General features: G+C 39.3%; 1 protein-coding gene across 1 annotated transcript; it reads right to left on the minus strand.

The window, feature by feature from the left end:
• Positions 1 to 7,093: 7,093 nt before the first annotated feature.
• Positions 7,094 to 20,697, minus strand: LOC124264558 (protein AATF-like). Its single transcript, XM_046699310.1, has 14 exons — positions 20,568 to 20,697; positions 19,572 to 19,757; positions 18,901 to 19,096; positions 18,196 to 18,356; positions 17,973 to 18,050; positions 17,206 to 17,343; positions 15,357 to 15,471; positions 14,055 to 14,237; positions 13,740 to 13,848; positions 12,408 to 12,530; positions 11,337 to 11,473; positions 10,997 to 11,080; positions 8,647 to 8,718; positions 7,094 to 7,674 (listed from the first exon to the last, which is right to left on the minus strand). The coding sequence occupies exons 1-14, from the start codon at positions 20,647 to 20,649 to the stop codon at positions 7,629 to 7,631; spliced, it is 1,710 nt and encodes a 569-aa protein (XP_046555266.1). The 5' UTR covers positions 20,650 to 20,697; the 3' UTR covers positions 7,094 to 7,628.

The following is a 20,697-nucleotide window of genomic DNA, read 5'->3' on the forward strand; positions in this document are numbered from 1 at the left end:
CATTGCTGTAGCCTTGTGGTTTCAGTTCTGTTGCTGATCAACAATCAGATGGATTATATTTTGTGATAATCTTTTATACATGGAGATGACTTGTCACAGGGTAATGTCCAGTATTTGTGTGAATTCTGAAATCTCGACCACATCGCAGAACCATTTCATAACAGTAACTTTTACCAATGTTCATCCAGCACATTCACATTGAGCCTTTTTTAAATACATAAACTAATTTGTTAATTTTTCTTGCATGTTTGGAAGATAAAACTTCTCCATGCATTTGAGGAAGAAACATATTTTTATATTGATAGTAACGTCAAGTGTAGGTTCTTTCTTTTTGGTGAAACACATATTTTTTTAAAACAATCAAGTCAATGTGATTATTTTGTTCGATACAATTAAAATAGATAGGGAAATTTAAGTCAAAGTGAAATTTTTACCAGTAACAATTCTTGTTTTTGTGAAAGATTTTATAATGTACATGAACTTATATTTTCCCCCAGGGTTTTATGAGTAACAGTTTTGTTTTTTGTGAAAGATTTTATGATGTACTTGAGCTTATATTTTTCCTGATCATGTGTATAAAGTATGTCGAAGGAGGCTAGTGCTTAATGGTGCCCATTTTCAGTCTAGGTCTTTAATTAGTGCCATGTGTGAAACTGGGACATTGTATTTTTGGTATTTGGAATAGTCATCTTTTGATTTACAATGGAATCTGCCTAAACCAGACTTAAGTGGGGGCCAATATAAAGTTAAAGACTGCACTCCAGTTGGAACAGAAATCTGACTGGCAAGAATTACGTGCCTTGATGTCTCCCGTGTGACAAGACATGATCAAAGCTGTGTACATGCAGAACAGTCTGTGTTTAACATAATGGACTTACAAACAGGAAACATGTTTAGTCCTTACAATTATAGCTTGTAGCGAAACCTTTAAAATGTCAAATGTCTGCCAGTCAGGGGTGGAAATAACCCATTGCCCGATGTCCGAGTCCAGTGTTTTTTTCTTTCGGGCAAGCAAATTTGTATATCATACTGTACCGGTGTCCAGTTGACTTTCCAATGTTAATAATGTTGTTTATTTAAAACATCAACAAGAAAACAGCCGGTAAAGTGGAAAAATGATCAGGGCAAGTGATTTTACATGTGCCACTGTACCGGAGTACACTAGCAATTTTATAGTTATTTCCACCCCTGCCAGTCCTTGTGATACTATTTTGGGCTGTTCTGCAAGGGCTTTAGGACCAGTTGTTGTAGTAACATGATTGTGTGGATTCTGTCATCAAAGCTATATTACTACTGAGCCAAGTTCATTCATGACATTTGTGTAAAGTCCATCAAGATTAAGGAGCATCAATTACATGTTGGATTGGTCCTATGTCCCAGAATAAAAGTAGTGGAATTGGGCAGGCTAACTGAATCAGGTTCCATTGTACATCATAATACTGCAGATATCAGCAGTGTACAATCTAACCATGGTGATGAACTGAACCCTGGCTAGTTGTCTCCCATTAAGAAATGTATTTTGTGAAGGGTAAGTGAAATGATTTGTATTTGTAGGCGTCTATCTATGACAATGACTTAGTTAAAGCAATACATCGGATGGAAGAATTGTTTCTTCACTTAGCTAATTTATTAAAACCATTTTGTTTTGTAATGGTATTTATTTAAAATTCTTGTGTGCTATTTTTGAAGTGTTAGTTAGAATACTGATTATGCAGTTAATATATAGAATGTGAAAGGAAAGGGAATGAGAGAAAATATGCTGACTGCTCCTTCAAGTAGGTCACGGTTCATTTCTTTAAATTCAGTGAAATTTAGGACTCATAAGAGATTAAATTGAAATATAAAACTGATATGTTAGAATTGTTTTTTGTTTTACTGACACGGCATTTAAAATCTTGCATTTACATCTATTCGCTTCATGGAATTTTTGTCTTTTTATTTATGTTATTTTTTTAACAGGTACTTTTGTGGGTGGATTATTTAATCAAAATAAATTGTTAATATTTTTTGTAATATCAAAATTTGAAAATTTCAGTAAACATACCAATAAATGCGCAGGTAATTAATACTTCATGAATTTGTAAGTGGAGCTGAAGGAAAAGCAAGGTGTGATCCAAACAGCGGTATAGCTCCAGGTTGAAAGATAATGGATGTCCTGTGCACAGCAATAAAGTGTCTACATGTTGTACCTTTACATGCATTTGTAATGTCAAAGCTGAAGTGCCATATTTTCACAAAGGGAGGCAATTCACTCAAACGGCATCAAGAGTTTATATGTACAGTTTTATTGACATAATGTGTAAGATTTAATATATTGCTTTTTACAAAGTTCCTTCAGACATGTTGAGAAATTGTATGAAATCCGTGTGTACCATGCACATGCAAGTGCTTTTATGGAAGGAAAGAGTATTGTCCAAATGTACAGTTAGTTAGCTTTTGTACTAAACCGTATGATAATTCAAGCATCACAGTATTTGGATGATGGGTCTTGCCTATATGAACCCAGCTTAAGCTTTCCACTCCATAAAGTCTATTTTCAAAGACTGTTTACTTTATTGAGGCACAACATTTGTCCTATTTTAGATTGTCTGTGACTACATCTGTTGTGTGAGTGAGCTGGCTATGAGGTTCACAAATGTGTACTTACAAAGTTTACAAGCCTAACAGATTTGACTTAATCAGCCTCTCGGGGAAAGTTTGTCAGTAGTCTGGCTTATATGACTTACTTTGTATCAATGCATCTTGATGAAATAACAAGCTATATACCTACGCACCTATCATTTCATTTAATTCTTTAATTCTGTATTAATTTCAAAAGATGACATAGAAATGAATAAAAACCCACCTAAAGGTTACTCCGGCTAGCTTTACAACTACTCTCGTCAGAAACAAACAGCTTTATCTGACTGCATAATACAGACAAATTGAACATAAAGTTGTCCTTCTTGAGAGGTTTTCAATGTGTATCAATACATAGGTAGGTATATTGGGACAGCCTAAGCCAGAGGTACATCCTGATACTGTGTCAAAATGTGTACTCAAAACCAAACTTTTGCTCAAAATGAGGCCTTGAAAATGAAACATTTCCAAATTAGTCTTCATCCTTTAAAGAATTGTAATTCCGTTGCCTTATGAGTTTTCTCAGCCTAGATGTGTCTTTTCATCCTTGCTTCATCCTTGCTTATCTCCCTTCTACCAGGACATGTATTAGGAACAAGCCACTGTAGTTAATATTGGAAGTGACATCACTAGGTCCATCCGTGACATCACTGGAATTTCTCTCGCTCATGAGCTTAAACTGAACAACCTAATTGCTTCTTCTAAACGTGATTGCAGCATGTATGTTCATAGATGCAGTTGCAAATGAGTGAATGCTCAACATTTAGTGGGATCTGAAGAAGGTTACATATGTACGGAGTATCAAAACAGGGATGTCAGCCCTAAGTGTTCCAGTATTTGAAACAATACAAGACAAAGACTACTATCGTGGTTTGTAGCTGTCATGAAATCATCAAAAAATACCAGTGTGTTATGGGGGTGGGCTATTTTTGGAGCAGTGTAGGCAAATGAGTCCAGGCAATTTATCACAATAGAATGGAGATACAATACACAACATTGTGGCCCCTACTCCTGAAAATGTCTCTAATTTGTATGGTTAGTGCTTTCAGACATACATACACCAAGATCAGTCACCAGCCTTCTTTCTCTCTTATCATTCTGATTGTTTTCAAGATGTTTATGGCATGTTAGGTCATTTGATAACCAGTCTGGATTTGGAAAATGGTAATTTGTGACAAAATGCATAATACTAGCTGCAAGTAAACCTTGTTTGTGCTGTTACGTGTTCATGTTGTGGAATGCAGGATGTAAATGGTGCAAATGCCCTTTTTGTTCTGTTTTGGGGAGAATTTCAAAGCCTGTTTTGTTGGAGATATCTGATCTCAAAAGAACCTTGGTTGACTTCAGAAACCTATCTAACAGAGTTCCACATTCGAGAAGTATTTTCCGATGCGAGTTCAGTTTAAGATTTAACTACATACTTTCAACATAGTTGCTTTTTATAATCTGAACTAGGATATTTTCATGCAATTGTGGTTGTCAGGTTAGTCTGGGAACCTATGATCCACTAGCATATAGTAACCTTAGATCCATGATGATCATAATTCCCATTCTTTAACATTTGACATGAATATTTAGAACTAAGATCACTTTCTACAAATGAGTCTGTCAACACCTTAAGGTATTTTCTTTTATTCAAGTACATCCACAGAAAACCTCAAGTACCTCCCTTTGTCTGACACTGAAGTTTAGTCAAGGATAACAGCAAAGTTTTATGTAGGGTATTGTTATTCTACATAGTCTTCTCGGTATGTTGTTGAAAACTTTGACAGCTTGGTATTTGAGGTTGGTGTAAGAATTGGGATAGCCCAGAATTCATAGATCTTTGTAAATCAGACATTCGATATGAGTGAAAGCTGGCCTGGTCTGGTCATTGTAAATATGTACAGGTAACCTTTTTTTTTTTTTTTTTTTAAGATGATGTTGCACATGCTACAAGAGCATATTGTCTTTTGTAAATCATTGGACGATTGTTGCAACAATTCATAGTCTGACAAAGTTAATAAAAGCTAAATTTATGAGAATAATGTGTCTTTGTGATTTTTTATGAATGATGTGTGCAGTGTTTTGAGTCAACTAATGGATTTTCAGAAATAATTTAGAAGGCAGCTGTGACCCAGAGGAATGAAGCAAGGACATCGTTATCAACGCAGCAATGCTTCAGTTGTCTTATTGTAGGTCCAATCTGCAATGCAGTATTGCATCCCTTGAGTGTTAGAAACCGAGATTTGGGCTTGAAGTTCATTTCCATGCTGATTATGTTTCAGGGTTTCAGCACCTTTCTTAGTGAACTTTTCATTTCAACTTCATTACTTTAGGCTTTCCTCCCAGACAGGTCATTATATACTACTCACACTTTGCTAAGGATCACAAAATTCACAACTTTACTTAAACAGATTTATAATTTGAAATTATCCAATTAAAAAGTTGATAAATAATGATGTAACACATCTTTAGGAAACCGTATGCACTTGATATCAGAGTAACCATAAAAATGGTTTTCATGGCACCAATCAACCATTTTGCAAATCAAGGCACGGGTCATTGACAAACACACAACACCTGTCAATTTCAGGTATGGGATCCACAAGTTGCAGTGACATACTCAAACCTAGGATCCAGCTTACAATAGGCTGAGATATTTATACCAAATTTGACCCCACATCATAATTTTCTGTTGAATCAATGATTTCATCCTTAGCAAAGTGTGAATAGTATATAAGTGACTGACTTTTCAAAGTGACATTAGACTGATATCTGAGAATAAGTGCTAACCCTGAAACAAACTTGTGACCACACTATTCTAAGTTCATTTGTCGAAGACAGAACCTATGCCCCTGATTCAATAAGCCAGTTTCATGAAATAAGCTTGGAGTGATGTCCCTTTACAAAACCATGTGACCGCTGGCTAATGATTGTCATGTCAAGTGTCAGTACTCTATCAATGCAGATGTCCATGTTGTAGTGTCAATTCTCAGAACATTTGTGAGTGGGTCTGAGACACAGGAGTTCAGTACAGATCAAACCAAAAATCAGGACGATCTCGAATTCCATCCCGGAATCACAGAACTGTTGCCATGCAAAATCGACAACTCAGAGCATGCGACCATGAATTGCACTGTGAGTGTCCCCTACAGAATATCATCAAATCTGGATAACATAAGCTTGATGAACATCAGAGATGCCCACCTGTGCAAAATGGGTGGAATCATTACATGGAGTTGGGAACAAACACAAAGTGAAACTGATTACAATTTTTAAAAACAACTCTGAAGTAAATACAGCTAATCCTATAGGTGACCTAGCTACAGGCATTCTCACATACTATCAACATGCTAACGATAACAAATTCTTTTGAAAATTATTTATTATTGTACCTTACCCATGCTCTGTTGTGTTTAATTGCTATTAAAACTATTTTGGGACTATTTGGTGCACTTAAAACTATTGCAAACATCTCATTTGTCACTACTTCCTTATACATCTAGGAAATTGGAATTTTTCAGTTATATTGTCCTGCATTACAAAATGCATGGCAATCACTGTTGCAGAGATGCCAACCTCTACGATTTTATCATAGTCGCTACGAATTTTAGCCTCAAACCGCCAATACGATTGCACTAGAAATTCTTCAAAATTTGAAGAAAATTCATAAAAATTCGGATATATTGACAAAAACATATATTTTTCATCGATTAAATACATTTTCACCAAAAAGAGACAAGATCAAATGTAATACTGATAATTTGGAAATCTGCTGTCGGAGGTATGTGAAATTAAAGCTTCACTCTTCATAAGTGTCATATTATCTTTCTCAAAGTTCATCATGATTCACAAGTGATGTTTAATATAGTGGTGTGATCAAATTCTGAAATTTTAAACAACATTCGTGATTTTCGATTTATCTAATGTTCTCGATTTTGCATGATTTTTACGTGGAGCTGTACTTAAGTATTTAGTTGACTACTAATTTTATGGTCAAACTACTAACTTTGATCCTTGAAAGTATTTGCAACAGTTTGGGGTTGGCATCTCTGCTGTTGGAATCCTGCATAGGTAACCTGTCTCTCAAAAAGGCCATGGGAAGTTGAGCATGTTTTGTTTGCCCTCTAATTGTCAACCGAGGTTTATTTTGCTTCAAAGAACACAAAAGTGTGGTTATCACAGACATTATCATACAAGTTTCCAGAGACATCCAAAACACTTTTGTGAGAGTTGCTGGTAACATTTGACATTTGAATCAGGTTCAGAAAAAAAATGTGTCAGAGCAACTTGGGTTCAAAGTACTTATCAGATTAGAAGGGAAATGTATTGTTTTTGATAAAGTAGAATCGTGTAAATTGGAATGGGATGCCATTTGAGTATTTTCAGAACCCAAACTGTTTTAAAAATAGCCTGTACCCACACACACCCATCCCTCCAACCATGAGTGTAACAAATAGAACAGAGCACACACAACACAACAGAAGATCAATGACATTTCTCATATTTTATATCACATATATTTACATGATACTTAAATCAACAATAACAGGTTCTTCATCTTCATCATCTTTGCTTGGATACCTTATGCTACTGGAGGTGACCAATTGGACATACAGAAGTCTTTAGCCTGTGTGAGAGGTGTGTTTCACTCCTCTCATTGCTGGTAAACACCACACTCAGCTTTTTCCAGCTAAATGATGGCAGTCTATAAATAATCAAGACTGGACCAGACAATCCAGTGACTGTCGTTGTGAACAACCCATAGTTTTGGGTGACAATGACATTTTCAACCAAGCCAGTCGGACCACTGAATCCATGTAGTTGCTTGAAGACGTATCAAGCTGGCCGCCACTGTAGTGAATGCCACAGATTTCTCTGTATAATTTCAGATAGCGCATGTTATAAACAGGAAACCTATATTTTGGATACCATATTTTAGGGCATCCACAAGATGGAGCAAGTTCCTCTGATAATTCGGTGACTGTCTAAAATGGTGGGCCTCATCTCCTTCCTGTGTTGTCTGTTCATATTCTGACTGTTTTTCCAAACAGTGACTTGAACAGGTCATTCCTGAATAAGAAAAACCAATACAAAACTAATTTCTGGGATGGGCAAAGCAGCACAGGCCCTTGTGTCTTTGCGAGGATTAAAGATAAGAAAAATATATATAAAATTGAGATGACCCCCCGACTCGAAATGCTTCACAGTTCAATACATTATGACAAGGCAGTCGATGAAAGGAAAAATTCCTGCTAATTTATAAAGAATGTGCAAATGTGCCAGGGTTGACCAACCAGAGGGCTTGCTTCGTTTTGTGAGGACACATCTTCATCCATTTGTGTCAAGATCATTTAGTTGAGGGTCAAAACCTTGGCCAGTCATCCATGATTATGTTTACATTAAGTTTTAATCGATTGTATGCGATGGTAGCTTAGCGATCGGCCTTGTCATAATGTATTGTACTGTGTAACATTTCGAGTCGGGGGGTCATCTCAAAAATATTATTTTTCTAATCTTTAATCTTCGCAAGGACATGAGGGCATGTGCAAAAGCAGCTGCCAACTGATGTGTAAGGGGAGATAACTACTGGTATGTGTGTGCTTGGCTGGTGTGTGCATCTGTGCAGGTGTGTTTCTAGTATAACACCTAAACCAGCAATATTCCAACTGCATCAAGGCAATGTGTAAATCCTGGGACAATTCAGATAATCCTGTGAATGACAATCAGACCACCAACCATGTCGCCAAGACTGACTTCAACATCCAACAGTCACCTGTGACAAGTAATTTAATCTGAAACACTCACTGGATACCTTGTGGCAGTACATATTGAACTGGTAAATAATTCCATTCAGTTTTAAATGGTAAACAATTACAGTGACAGGATAAATGTTCTCTCCAAACACCTGGTAACTGCTGACCTAAATACCCCCAACAAAATGTGTTACATCTCACTGTTGAGGATGGATGACAAAAGGAAACCAACATGTAGATCATTAATTTCACTTTGCTAAAATTAAAATGTCCGACAGTTAACACCCACCTTGCATCATCAGACCAGATGGAGTGGTCCATTGGGGCCATGAAGTTGACTAGCTTTGCATGGACGTCATACCTACAACAGCCAGGAAAGTACATTTTTGAGCATGTTGACAAGGGAGAATAATTACATAATTTTTTTTTCAATTTTACTAATATTGAGGGCACAATAACTGATTGTCATGGGAAATTTCTGATGCACACAAGAATTGAAACATATCCAGGCTTAACCAAACAGATTCATTCATCACCAAGCTTCCTCTGCCTCAGTTAACACGACAAGTATTAGAGCAAACCTAGTCTCTCATTGAAGTATGAGTATGGCTTTACTCTGCTTTTAGAAATATTCCAGCAATATCACGGTGGGTGACACCAGAAATGGGCTTCACACATTGTACCCATGTAGGGAATCAAACCCGGATCTTCGACATGCGAAAGTGAACGCATTAACCACTAGTGAACGCTTTAACCACAAGGCTACCCCACAGAATCCTCTCTCTTATTGAATAGGCATTGATCAGTTGAAGTTGGGTGCACTTTTAGCAGAAGCCTTTCATCCAACCAGAAAACAATCATTTGAGCAAACTAAATGCATAAGAGCACAGCTAAAGTTTCTCATTGAAAGGGTATTTATCATTTGAGTCAAGTAAAGCATTTCTTGTGAAATGAAGCATTTCATGAAGTGAGTGAATCTCATTTGAGTAAACTACAAGCATTGCATCTAAAGCCTCTCATCCCATAGGTGATCATCATTTTGGTCATTTGTATTACAATTACATCCTGATGATTTATTTCAGTCATCACACTTCTTACGCTGGACCAGGAGTGAGTGGAAAGGGACTAGTCCATGAGGTGAGGTGACGTGAGGTTAGGTGAGGTGAGGTGAGGTGAAATTGGGTTTAACGTCAAGCATGAGAATATATGTGTATGTATGACGCCGCAGCATGCATGTGTATGTGTATGCGCAGCTGCTTGTACTGGTTTTATAGTGCTAGCCCACTGAGATACCATGCCGCAGTGAAGCATGAATACCCCACTCAGACACATTATACTGACTCCGAGCCGACCAGTCCCATTAATGCCGAGCGCCAGGCAGGGACCAACATGTACCAAAGTTTAACGTCTTTTGGTATGACATGGTCGGGGATCGAACCCACGACCTTCCGCTCTCCAGGCGGACGCTCTAACCACTACACCACGGAGGCGGTCTTGACACGTCCATGAAGCATTCACTAGGTATGTGGACATGCTTTACATAGAACCTGAAGTGAGGGCACACTGTGTTTACAACTATTGCACATACACAACAAGTGCTTGTTTGTGAGCATCAGCTTGAACTAGTTTGGATTAATGCTTGTGTTACAGTGCTGGTCCACTCAATTATAATAATCAATTTAATATATCAATTATTATAATAACTTAATTGATCAATTAATGATTTAATAATTATTCCATTTATATTGCACTAAATCCACAAGTACAGCATGCTCATAGCACAGACACTTCAGACAGATACCACGCTACAGTTTTAACATGGATACCCCAACAGAGTATAATGACTCTGAACTGGCCATGCAGGGAAACAACTATCAAATCTTTAGGTATACCATGGTAGGGGACCAAACCACTAACCTACACCTCACTGCTTTATGCTCTAACCACTAGGCGGCAGAGCTGATCTTCATGGAATACCACTGTGTTCTGGTGGAATTGGGTTTAACGTCATGCTTGAGAATATTTCGCTCATATGATGACGTGCATGTGTGTGTATGTGTAGGTGCGGCTGCTTGTACTAGCCCAGACTTAAGCTTGTTTTACAGTGCTAGCCCACTGAGATACCATGCTGCAGTTAAGCATGAATACCCCACCCAGACACATTATACTGACTCCGAGCCGACCAGTCCTTGTTGTACCCATTAATGTCGAGCGCCAGGCAGGGACCAACAAGTACCATATTTTTATGTCTTTTAGTATGACGCGGTCGGGGATCGAACCCACAACCTTGCGCACTTCGGGCGGACACACTAACCACTACACCACGGAGGCGGTCTACTGTGTACTGAGTGAGTTTCAATATTCGAGCTATATGGCGGCAGTCTGTAAATCAGGGATGGCAACCGGAAAATCTATTTTCAGCTGTAAACGTAATATTGTGTCATTGAGTTGAGGGTTTCTCAATGGATATACACAATTGGGATAGGATGACATGTCAGCCAACCATCTGAGACAGAAGAGTAATTTTGACAATGCTCTACAGTGACAAAAAAGAAAATTTCACTTGTCCCCACTACATTACAAAGGGTGACTGCAACCATGAAACCCCACAGAGGAGATAGAGGAAGAGAAGTACCCACCTGATCTTCCTCCCTTTGCTGGCTCGTGTGTCAACCTTCTTCTTCTTCACCTTCGTACGTAACTTCTCAATTTCTAGCCACTGCCTGTAACAGGAAGTTGGTTTACCTTTCACATTCTAAAGTTTTGAGACAACAAATTTAGTAAAATGTATGAGAATTTTGCATCAAGTCGGCATTATGCAGCCATGTAAAATAATGAGGTGTGTGCTGCAGTTTGATTGGTTGAAAAATATTGTTAATGGCCTTGCAACTCACTAACATCATCCCCAGGAAATAAACCACAAGATGACGCTAGGAACATAGAAACTCAATTGCATTGTTGTTTTCACTTTTATTTCACCTGCTGATTGCTACTGGGTCATTGAGTTCACTTGTCTTCCTCTCGATCAGCTCCCGCAGCAGCTGGTGGTAGAAGTCGCTGTCATCAAACACCTCGCCATCATAGTCATCCCCAGGAGAAGCTGTTGCCGCTGCTGCCTGCGAACACAAAGTCGGTCGTCCACAACAGTGTAACTTTAACTCAAGACCTTACTCCAGTGGTGGACACTGCAGGTCTATGTGATTTTTGAAGCCCAGAAACATTATACATTATCAACTGTCAAAGACAATCTCAGATTCTCCTCCACCAAGTGACCTGTTCTGTCTGTGTTTCCCTAAATCCCATGTCCAGACTATCCTGAGATTATCTTCCCATGACATCAGTCTTCTTCTAATCCCTTCTCCACTCCACCACCCACGCTCGACCCCCCCTCAATGTCTATCTATTCTTCTACAACTGGCGACATGACTCAAACATTCCACAGGCTAATTTGACAATACATGATTTTTCTCTTGTTTTTAAACAAATGCACATCAAATCAGAAGAGACTGACCATATGCAAGCATTGCTCTCTGGTTTTACATTGCTACAACTGCGACAGTCAAATTCATGACAATACATATTTATACATCAAAGTTACTGCATTGCTTGAAGAACCCATAACCTAACCTGTGTAAACAAAGGATCGCTATGCAAATCAAAATAGTGTTACACATTTTTGGACATTTTCTCAGTGAAAGTAAACCATTCTATCAAAGAAGATTAAGTAGATGTGTAGGCTTGTCAAAAATGAAAGCATTAAGAAATATATACAATATATTGAATGGACTGTGCAAGATGTGAGGAATCTTCACATCTCTCTTGCCTGTGGCAGAGGTAGTATGCTGGCTGGCCGCATGGAACTCTGGGTAGGAGAGTGGCCCTCTACTCCACATCTCCCCCTCCACACCTATCTGCAACATTCCCTTGCCTCTCCCCTCCTTCCACCTCTCCCCTCGACGTCTCCTGCATTTACTCCACCCCTGTCTCCCCTCCCTCCATTTGTCTCCCCCTTCCCCTCCAAACCCTATCTTTGTCCCTCCTTCCACCCACCTCCTGATTGTCCTCGGCGCGCCTCTGGTTCTCCTCTGCCACCTTCTCCTCCACTCCAAGGATCCTCTGTCCACTTCTCTTCAGCTGTGTACGTCTGATGAGGCGGTCCTTGTCTCGCATTATCTAAACACATACAATAAACTCACCTTAATCCTTCCTGAACATCAGTTAACTATTTACCCCAGACGAACAATAACAGCTAGCTTTATCACTCAGACTATTAGGTCTGTCTTTCCATACATCACAATGTACACACGGTTCAATATGTCACATTCAACGAAAATCACTTTCAATCACCATTAATGCTGCCAGCTTGAAGAAGGGAGCTGTGTAATTCTAGGAGTCCCAAGTGAAGGCCATTGGCATAAAAACTGGAATATAATATTGTTCAATATTTGATTTCTTTCAATGGTCTACATAAATCACTGTGGGCTGTGATATATGTATCATATTCAGGTGAGGTAACGGAATTGGGTTGTCAGGCTAACGTGGATGACGTATGTCATTGTATCCCATTGCGTACGTCAATGCTCATGCTGTTGATCATTCGATTGTCTGGTCCAGACTCGATTATTTACAGACCGCCATACAGCTGGAATATTGCTGAGTGCAGTGTTAAACAACAAACAAAACAAACTGGACAGTATTTGCCCAATGAGGTATCATCCCACAGTTACACTGCAGTACTGTGGATCGATACTGTGGATCAGTACTGTGGATCAGTACTGTGGATCGGTACTGTGGATCGGTACTGTGGATCAGTACTGTGGATCGATACTGTGGATCGATACTGTGGATCAACTGTGGATCGGTACTGTGGATCAGTACTGTGGATCGGTACTGTGGATCAGTACTGTGGATCAGTACTGTGGATCGGTACTATGGATCGGTACTATGCATCAGTACAGTGGATCGGTACTATGGATCGATACTGTGGATCGGTACTGTGGATCAGTACTGTGGATCAGTACCATGGATGGGTACGGTGGATCGGTACTGTATATCAGTACTGTGGATCAGTACCGTGGATCAGTGCTATGGATCAGTACTGTGGATGAGTACTATGGATCAGTACTATGGATCGGTACTGTGGATCAGTACTATGGATCGGTACTGTGGGTCAGTACTGCAGGGATTGGTACTGTGGATCAGTACTATGGATCAGTACTGGGGATCGGTACTGTGGATCAGTACTGTGGGGGTCGGTACTGTGGGTCAGTATTGTGGGGGTCGGTACTGTGGATCAGTACTGTGGATCCATATTGTGGGGGTCGGTACTGTGGGTCAGTACTGTGGATCGGTACTGTACACTAGCATGCAGTGTCTCCCCACCTGTTCGATCTGTTTGAGGGCTGACTGCTCCAGGGCACTGAATGATTTCCCCTTGATCTTCCCCGATGCAAGCCGGGTCTTGTCATTCCACTTGTGCAGGGTCTCGTTTCTGTCAACATGAAGGCAAGACATACAATCTGGAGATGGCATATGAGTGAGCATGCCTATCAAAACTTATCACAGCTGTGTCATATCTACCATGCAAGAATCAAAGGACAGATATCAGATGAACAAGTGGTTGATAGCACGAGCATGATCTACCATCAAAATAACACACAAACTCATAACATTACTGTACAGAGGGAATCTGTCTACCTGTAAGTTGCAAATCCTGTGTGTCTCTTTGCCAGAAAATCAGGGTAGTCTGACATCTTGAATTTCCTCTTGAGCCCTTGTATGTCTGTCTGCTGTCTTTGAGGTTTCTCAACTACTGGTGCCGACTCTGTTTCCGATTCGCTGGTGATTTCTTCATCATCGTCAGAGTTAGGTTTACTTCCACTAGACACAAGAATTACCAAGCATAAAGATTCTGTACATACTAGCATCAGTGGCATGGTTAAGAGACCAAAAGGTTCTCGCATGTCTCTTGTTGTGATCTGTATCGGGTATGTGGGGTAGCCTGGTGCAGAGATGCCAACCCTGAATCAGATGAAAGCCGAGTCCTGCCTTGCTAAAAGCAATTCCCGAGCCCTGAGGGTGCGAGTTGGGGGTGACCGTGAGAGGGGTGTGGGGCTCCTTGTGACGGTGGGGGTCTGGGGCACCTCCCCTATGAAAATCTTTAGATTTAGCCTGGAAATAAGCAATTTCTGGTCATACTTAACCAGATAATAGTTAACTCAAATTAACAAATTTAAATGGCTATTTACTAAAATTCTATCAAACATTCTAAATTTATAAACATAGTTGTATTTTCTAAAAAATCGGAGTTTATTATGCACAAATCGGAGAGTGGATTTTGTATTTGAAAATCAGAGTAACTCCTCCAAAATCAGAGTGGTTGGCATCTCTGCTTGTGGTTAAAGCATTTGCTCATCACGCTGAACACACAGGTTCGATACCCAACACAGGTACAATGAGTGAAGCCCATTTCTGGTGTCCCCGCCCGTGATATTGCTGGAACATTGCTGAAAGCGGCATCACTCACTAAACACACTTACTCACTCTGATCTGTATTATAATTATGAATGATGTTTCATGACACTAATCTGGCCAAACATTTAACATAGTACACGGTTCGTACAGACTATCAGCCATCAAAGTTCAGGCCTTTTCAGGGCATTTTCAGGCCCCAATCAATATTTTTAAGGAACTATAGAAACACATATCACAGTAGCTGAATACACACATGGTTGGACCAATGTGGGACCAACCATCACAGGGAGATAACTCTGCACTGGGAAGGTTTTGCTTTGTAATGGAGATTAAGCGACTGTGATCTACTGATATTGCAAGGTATTTTTGTTATGCATTAATTTCCTGTAAAATCAGAACTTGACAAGTTTTGCTAAGTACAGGGCATGACCAAACCACTGGCATTTAGGGCCTTTTCAAGGCTAACACAAATCTAGGGGCTTTTAAGATAAAATATCTAGCCATTAAATAAAGCAGCCTCCATACTTGTCAAGCTTGGGGTCGGTTCCATCCACCACATGCCTCGTCTCCTGGTTCTGGTGCAGCAGCAGTGTCTGGGCCTGTAGCAGGCTGTCCAGCAGCTTCTTCAGCACCGACTGGGCTGGAACATCAGACCACTCAGTTAGACAACACAGTCAGACAACATGCAGACACCACACAGACATCAGTTAGACAACACAGACAGACAACATCTGACAACACACACACATCATCTGACAACACACAGACAACATCTGACAACACACAGACATCTGACAACACACAGACATCTGACAACACACATCATCTGACAACACACAGACAACATCTGACAACACACATCATCTGACAACACACAGACAACATCTGACAACACACAGACATCTGACAACACACAGACATCTGACAACACACATCATCTGACAACACACAGACAACATCTGACAACACACAGACATCTGACAACACACAGACAACATCTGACAACACACAGACAACATCTGACAACACACAGACAACATCTGACAACACACAGACATCTGACATCACACAGACATCTGACAACACACAGACATCTGACAACACACAGACATCTGACAACACACATACATCTGACAACACACAGACATCTGACAACACACTAACATCTGACAACACACAGACAACATCTGACAACACACAGACATTTGACAACACAGACATCTGACAACACACAGACAACATCTGACAACACAGACATCTTGACAACACAGATATCTGACAAAACACAGACATCTGACAACACACAGACATCTGACAACACAGACATCTGATAACACACAGACATCTGACAACACACAGACATCTGACAACACACAGACAACATCTGACAACACAAAGACATCTGACAACACACAGACAATATCTGACAACACACACACATCATCTGACAACACACAGACAATATCTGACAACACAGACATCTGACAACACACTAACATCTGACAACACACAGACATCTGACAACACACAGACAACATCTGACAACACACAGACATCTGACAACACAGACATCTGACAACACATAGACATCTGACAACACACAGACAATATCTGACAACAGACATCTGACAACACAGACATCTGACAACACACAGACATCCGACAACACACAGACAACATCTGACAACACACAGACAACATCTGACAACACACAGACATCTGACAACACACAGACATCTGACAACACACAGACAACATCTGACAACATACAAACATCTGACAACACACAGACATCTGACAACACACACAGACATCTGACAACACACAGACATCTGACAACACACAGACATCTGACAACACAGACATCATCTGACAACACACACATCATCTGACAACACACAGACAACATCTGACAACACACAGACATCTTGACAACACACAGACAACATCTGACAACATACAAACATCTCATAAATGTCACAAAACATCTGAGGAAATGCAGACAAATTTGATCACACTATCAGACATCTGACAACATCCAACAACATACAGTCAAACAGTCTCCCACACAACTTAAAACAGTCAGAAAACATCTGACGACATGCAGACAGATCTGATCACACTGTCAGGTAACATCTGACAACATCCAACAAGTCAGACAACACCTGCCTACAGAGCAATGAGCATATTAAACAGCCATAGAGTATCTGAGTACACTGACACCACAACCCCTTCATTGCTCACAATTGCACACACACACACACACACACACACACTGCTATCTTTGTGTGCTAAAGTTTACCTAACTTAGCAATACCTCACAACCCTGACTGAAATGTTGCAATAGTTAGATTCAGGAGTGACTTCGACCTACCATCAGTGACTGCCTGCTTATAGTTATCTCCCCCTTGTTTCATAAACAGATCCCAGGTGGAAGGCTGAGGTAGCTGGTTGATAACAGACCCCACTTTCTGCACTTTTATCCTCTCCTCCAGAAGGTTGTCCCAGAGTCCTGAAACAACAATCATACACGTTATCGCCCTGTGTTTGTAAAAAACAACATCAATGAAATATCTTGAATGCATAACTACACCGTCGTAACACACCTTGCACTTTGCTGCACAAAGTTAAATGCAGTTGATTCTTTCAAACGAACTCATTTGGTATTGTGCATTTTTGTTTCTGTATCACATCAAAGACAATGACAAAGCCTTTATTCTTCCATGATACGACCCTGAAACTTGGCAAACAAAACCTTATTTTCTAGTCCCTTTAATCAGTGTTTTTGAGCCATGCTGACCTGAATTACAATTTGTGGACCATTTTAATACTTTCTACCAGGTTATATTCATTGAGAATTGGTTCAGCCCTCAAATGGTACCAGTCAATGAGACCTACCATCCTTCGATTTTCAGACTTTAGTAGGCTTAAGCTGGCCTGAATTTCAATCACTGAGTACTTGCCATCTGTTCCACGCAAAATAATGACTTCAGATGTCCAGGATAATCAATAAACTGCCAAACTCTAAAACACACACTTAGATTGGTTATTCAACCAATCAGTTTGAGGTATAAACTCAGACTTGTTCCAGAGATAAAATAGGAAGATCTGATTTGTTATTCCAGAGCGGAGGCTTCTTACCTAGCTGAGACTGGGCCGCTTTCCCCTTCTGTATTTCCTCACTCTGGTTTGATCGGGAAAAACTTTCAATGCCTCCATCTGCAATATCACAAAACAATGTATCAATATTTCCACACGTTTTGTTTGATAGTACAATTCATGAATAATTGAGGTGACTTCATCAAAAGTATATATATATATATACATGTACATATATGTATCTTGTAAGCAGCAACTAGATTACCCTCCTCTTCATCATCATCATCATCATCTTCTTCTATCTCAGAGTCTTCATTATCATATTTTTTCTTTTCGTCTTTATATTCATCTTCTTCATCGCTGTCTCCATCATCATCATCATCATCATCATCTGCATATTTGCTGTAATCTCCGTCATCCTCAAAACTTGAAAAAGAGTCATAAAATTAGATGAAATAATTTTATCTAAAGAAACCCCAATACATTGTTCTTCCAAACATTAACCTGTGTTTATTACAAACACTCTTATAACAAACTGACGGATACAATGTGCTATTTATTATTGTCCCAGGCACTTGCTGTATATTTTAGTTGAAATGTATGAAAGCACCATAGCCCCCATAGCACTAAAATCACTTTGTTTAAGTGTACCCTGGTGCTTAACATTTGCTCAAAATAAAGTCAAAGTCAGATGGACTATGTGCTTTTAGCAGAAATGTATCATGATTTTGGAATGGGTTCAGTCAGTTTCATTCGAATCACACAGGAAGATAACTCTGAATATATATAATTTTGATTGTAACAAGTAAACCCATTTAAATTGAAAAGGTGCCCCAGGGAGAAACCTTGGAAAATATAGGCTTGCTTCATTTAGGGTTTTAGCACTGCTGGGAGGGCTAGGCTGTAGGGAACATAGTAAGGTTCAGGGACTGTGAGACAGAATAGAAGATAACAAGTACAATTTCTTACCTAAATTCCTTTTTTGTCAGTACTCAGTTCAGACTTGAACATTTGTAAGTCTTCATCATCAATTGCATCATCATCATCATCATCATCATCAATTGCATCATGATCATCACTGTCTCCATCATCTTCATCCATACTTTCATCTTCTCCCTTCAAGGATTTTTCCAGGGCATCAATTGCTGATTGATCAATTTCATCATCTGTAAAATTTACAAGAAAACTTCAGTTTGTTTATGAAACCACTTCTCAAAGCAATTATGTTAATTATGTTATTTTCTTTGTTACATTGTTACATCCAGTATATATATACTTCCCCTTCTTCATGTTCCATTAATGCTTGACAACGGTACAAGAATCTGTATCGAAACGTCGCACTCACGAATAAAAAGAAGTTGTTATCCATAAAGTTTGTTCTATATTGTACTTCCCAACTTCTAACATGCCACTCAAAGAACTCAAAGCAATGCGTTGCTGAACCTGATAATACTGAATGTCTTTGTACATATCAGACTTAATGCTGGTCCTGGTACAAGTATATCATTATATGTATGTGATTCTTCAGGAAATTTGTCCGCCAACAAAGAACGCGTTTTGAAGGCATTTTGATCAGCTGCTCCACCAGACAAAAAGTCATCACCCACTTGATCATGTTGATGCCTTAAAACTGTGAGATACCTGAGTCATCGTCATTTGATATTTTCTTCAGAGTTTTCCGTGTCACTTTTGCCCCTGCATATCTGTTATCAGAATCAGCTAATATGGCAGCGGTTTGTCTGCGAAGCTGGCTAAATTGGTTGTCATCATCACCATCATCATCAAAGTCTTCATCATAATCGTTTTGGACAATCTTTGCAGTAGTATCTGGAAAAAACACATGGATTAGTAAATGTAAGAATTCTGATGCTCATAGTTTATTTCACTTCATACATGGGCTCATAATCATGAACTAGATAACATACCTTTACTGGTATCTAACATAATTAAGTTATGGCTACCTGTCATAGCTGAAGGGGTAGTTGTCGGCACAGGTACTACAGATGTGTACCCCAGGTACGTTTCTGTATACAGAAAAGTACCCGAGCCAAACTCAGAATACAGAAACGTACCCCAGGACCATTCCATTCCGCATGGTGTCGTTTTCGGAAAATGGACTAGTCTGTATGTAGCTTACGGGGTACATTTCTGTATTTGGACTTTGTTTAGGGGTACATATCTGTAGTACCTGTGCCAACAACGACCCCTTCAGCTGTGGAATTGGGATAAACATTAATAACTCAGCATACCCAGTAGCAATATCCATTATATTTAATTCATTTGAAAAAAATAAGAGTATCATTAACAAAAGCAGAAAGTGTGTTAATTACGTTAATATACCCCAAACAAACATGTTTGTACTTTGTTATATCGTATGCCATAAATCTTGAAACTCTCTGTAATAACAATATTCACTCATCACAAAACGTATACCCTTATACTGCCCTTATAATCTTACGTTAATTTATAGTAAATCATTTATATCATCATGTCATGGATCAATGAACCGTCCCCTTCTGGGTGGTAAAAAACAAAGATGATCGAAAACTGGACACAACTTGCATTTATGTCTCATGTGGTCGTATAAATATACCCTTATTGGACAGATCACATCTCTTATTCACAACGTATAATTACCATCATCTATGTCGTCCTCAGGATCTCTGAATACCGGTGTCGGATTAGCTAGTTTCGCAAGTTCCTCACTGAGAGAAGCCATGCTGTTCCCGATTCTGAAACGACCGGACTCTGTCTATTAAACATAAAC

The sequence above is a fragment of the Haliotis rubra genome, unplaced genomic scaffold (assembly GCF_003918875.1).
Source record: "Haliotis rubra isolate DU_JTF1 unplaced genomic scaffold, ASM391887v1 Scf93, whole genome shotgun sequence".
Lineage (NCBI taxonomy): Eukaryota > Metazoa > Mollusca > Gastropoda > Lepetellida > Haliotidae > Haliotis > Haliotis rubra.

Coding starts and splice junctions, on each gene's coding strand:
- LOC124264558 (XM_046699310.1), bottom strand. CDS start 20,649: ATGGCTTCTCTCAGTGAGGAACTTGCGAAACTAGCTAATCCGACACCG. Junction 15,472..17,205: donor TAAGCAGGCAGTCACTGATG/GTAGGTCGAAGT, acceptor CTGATGTTCCAG/CCCAGTCGGTGCTGAAGAAG. Junction 13,849..14,054: donor ACAGGATTTGCAACTTACAG/GTAGACAGATTC, acceptor TCATGTTGACAG/AAACGAGACCCTGCACAAGT.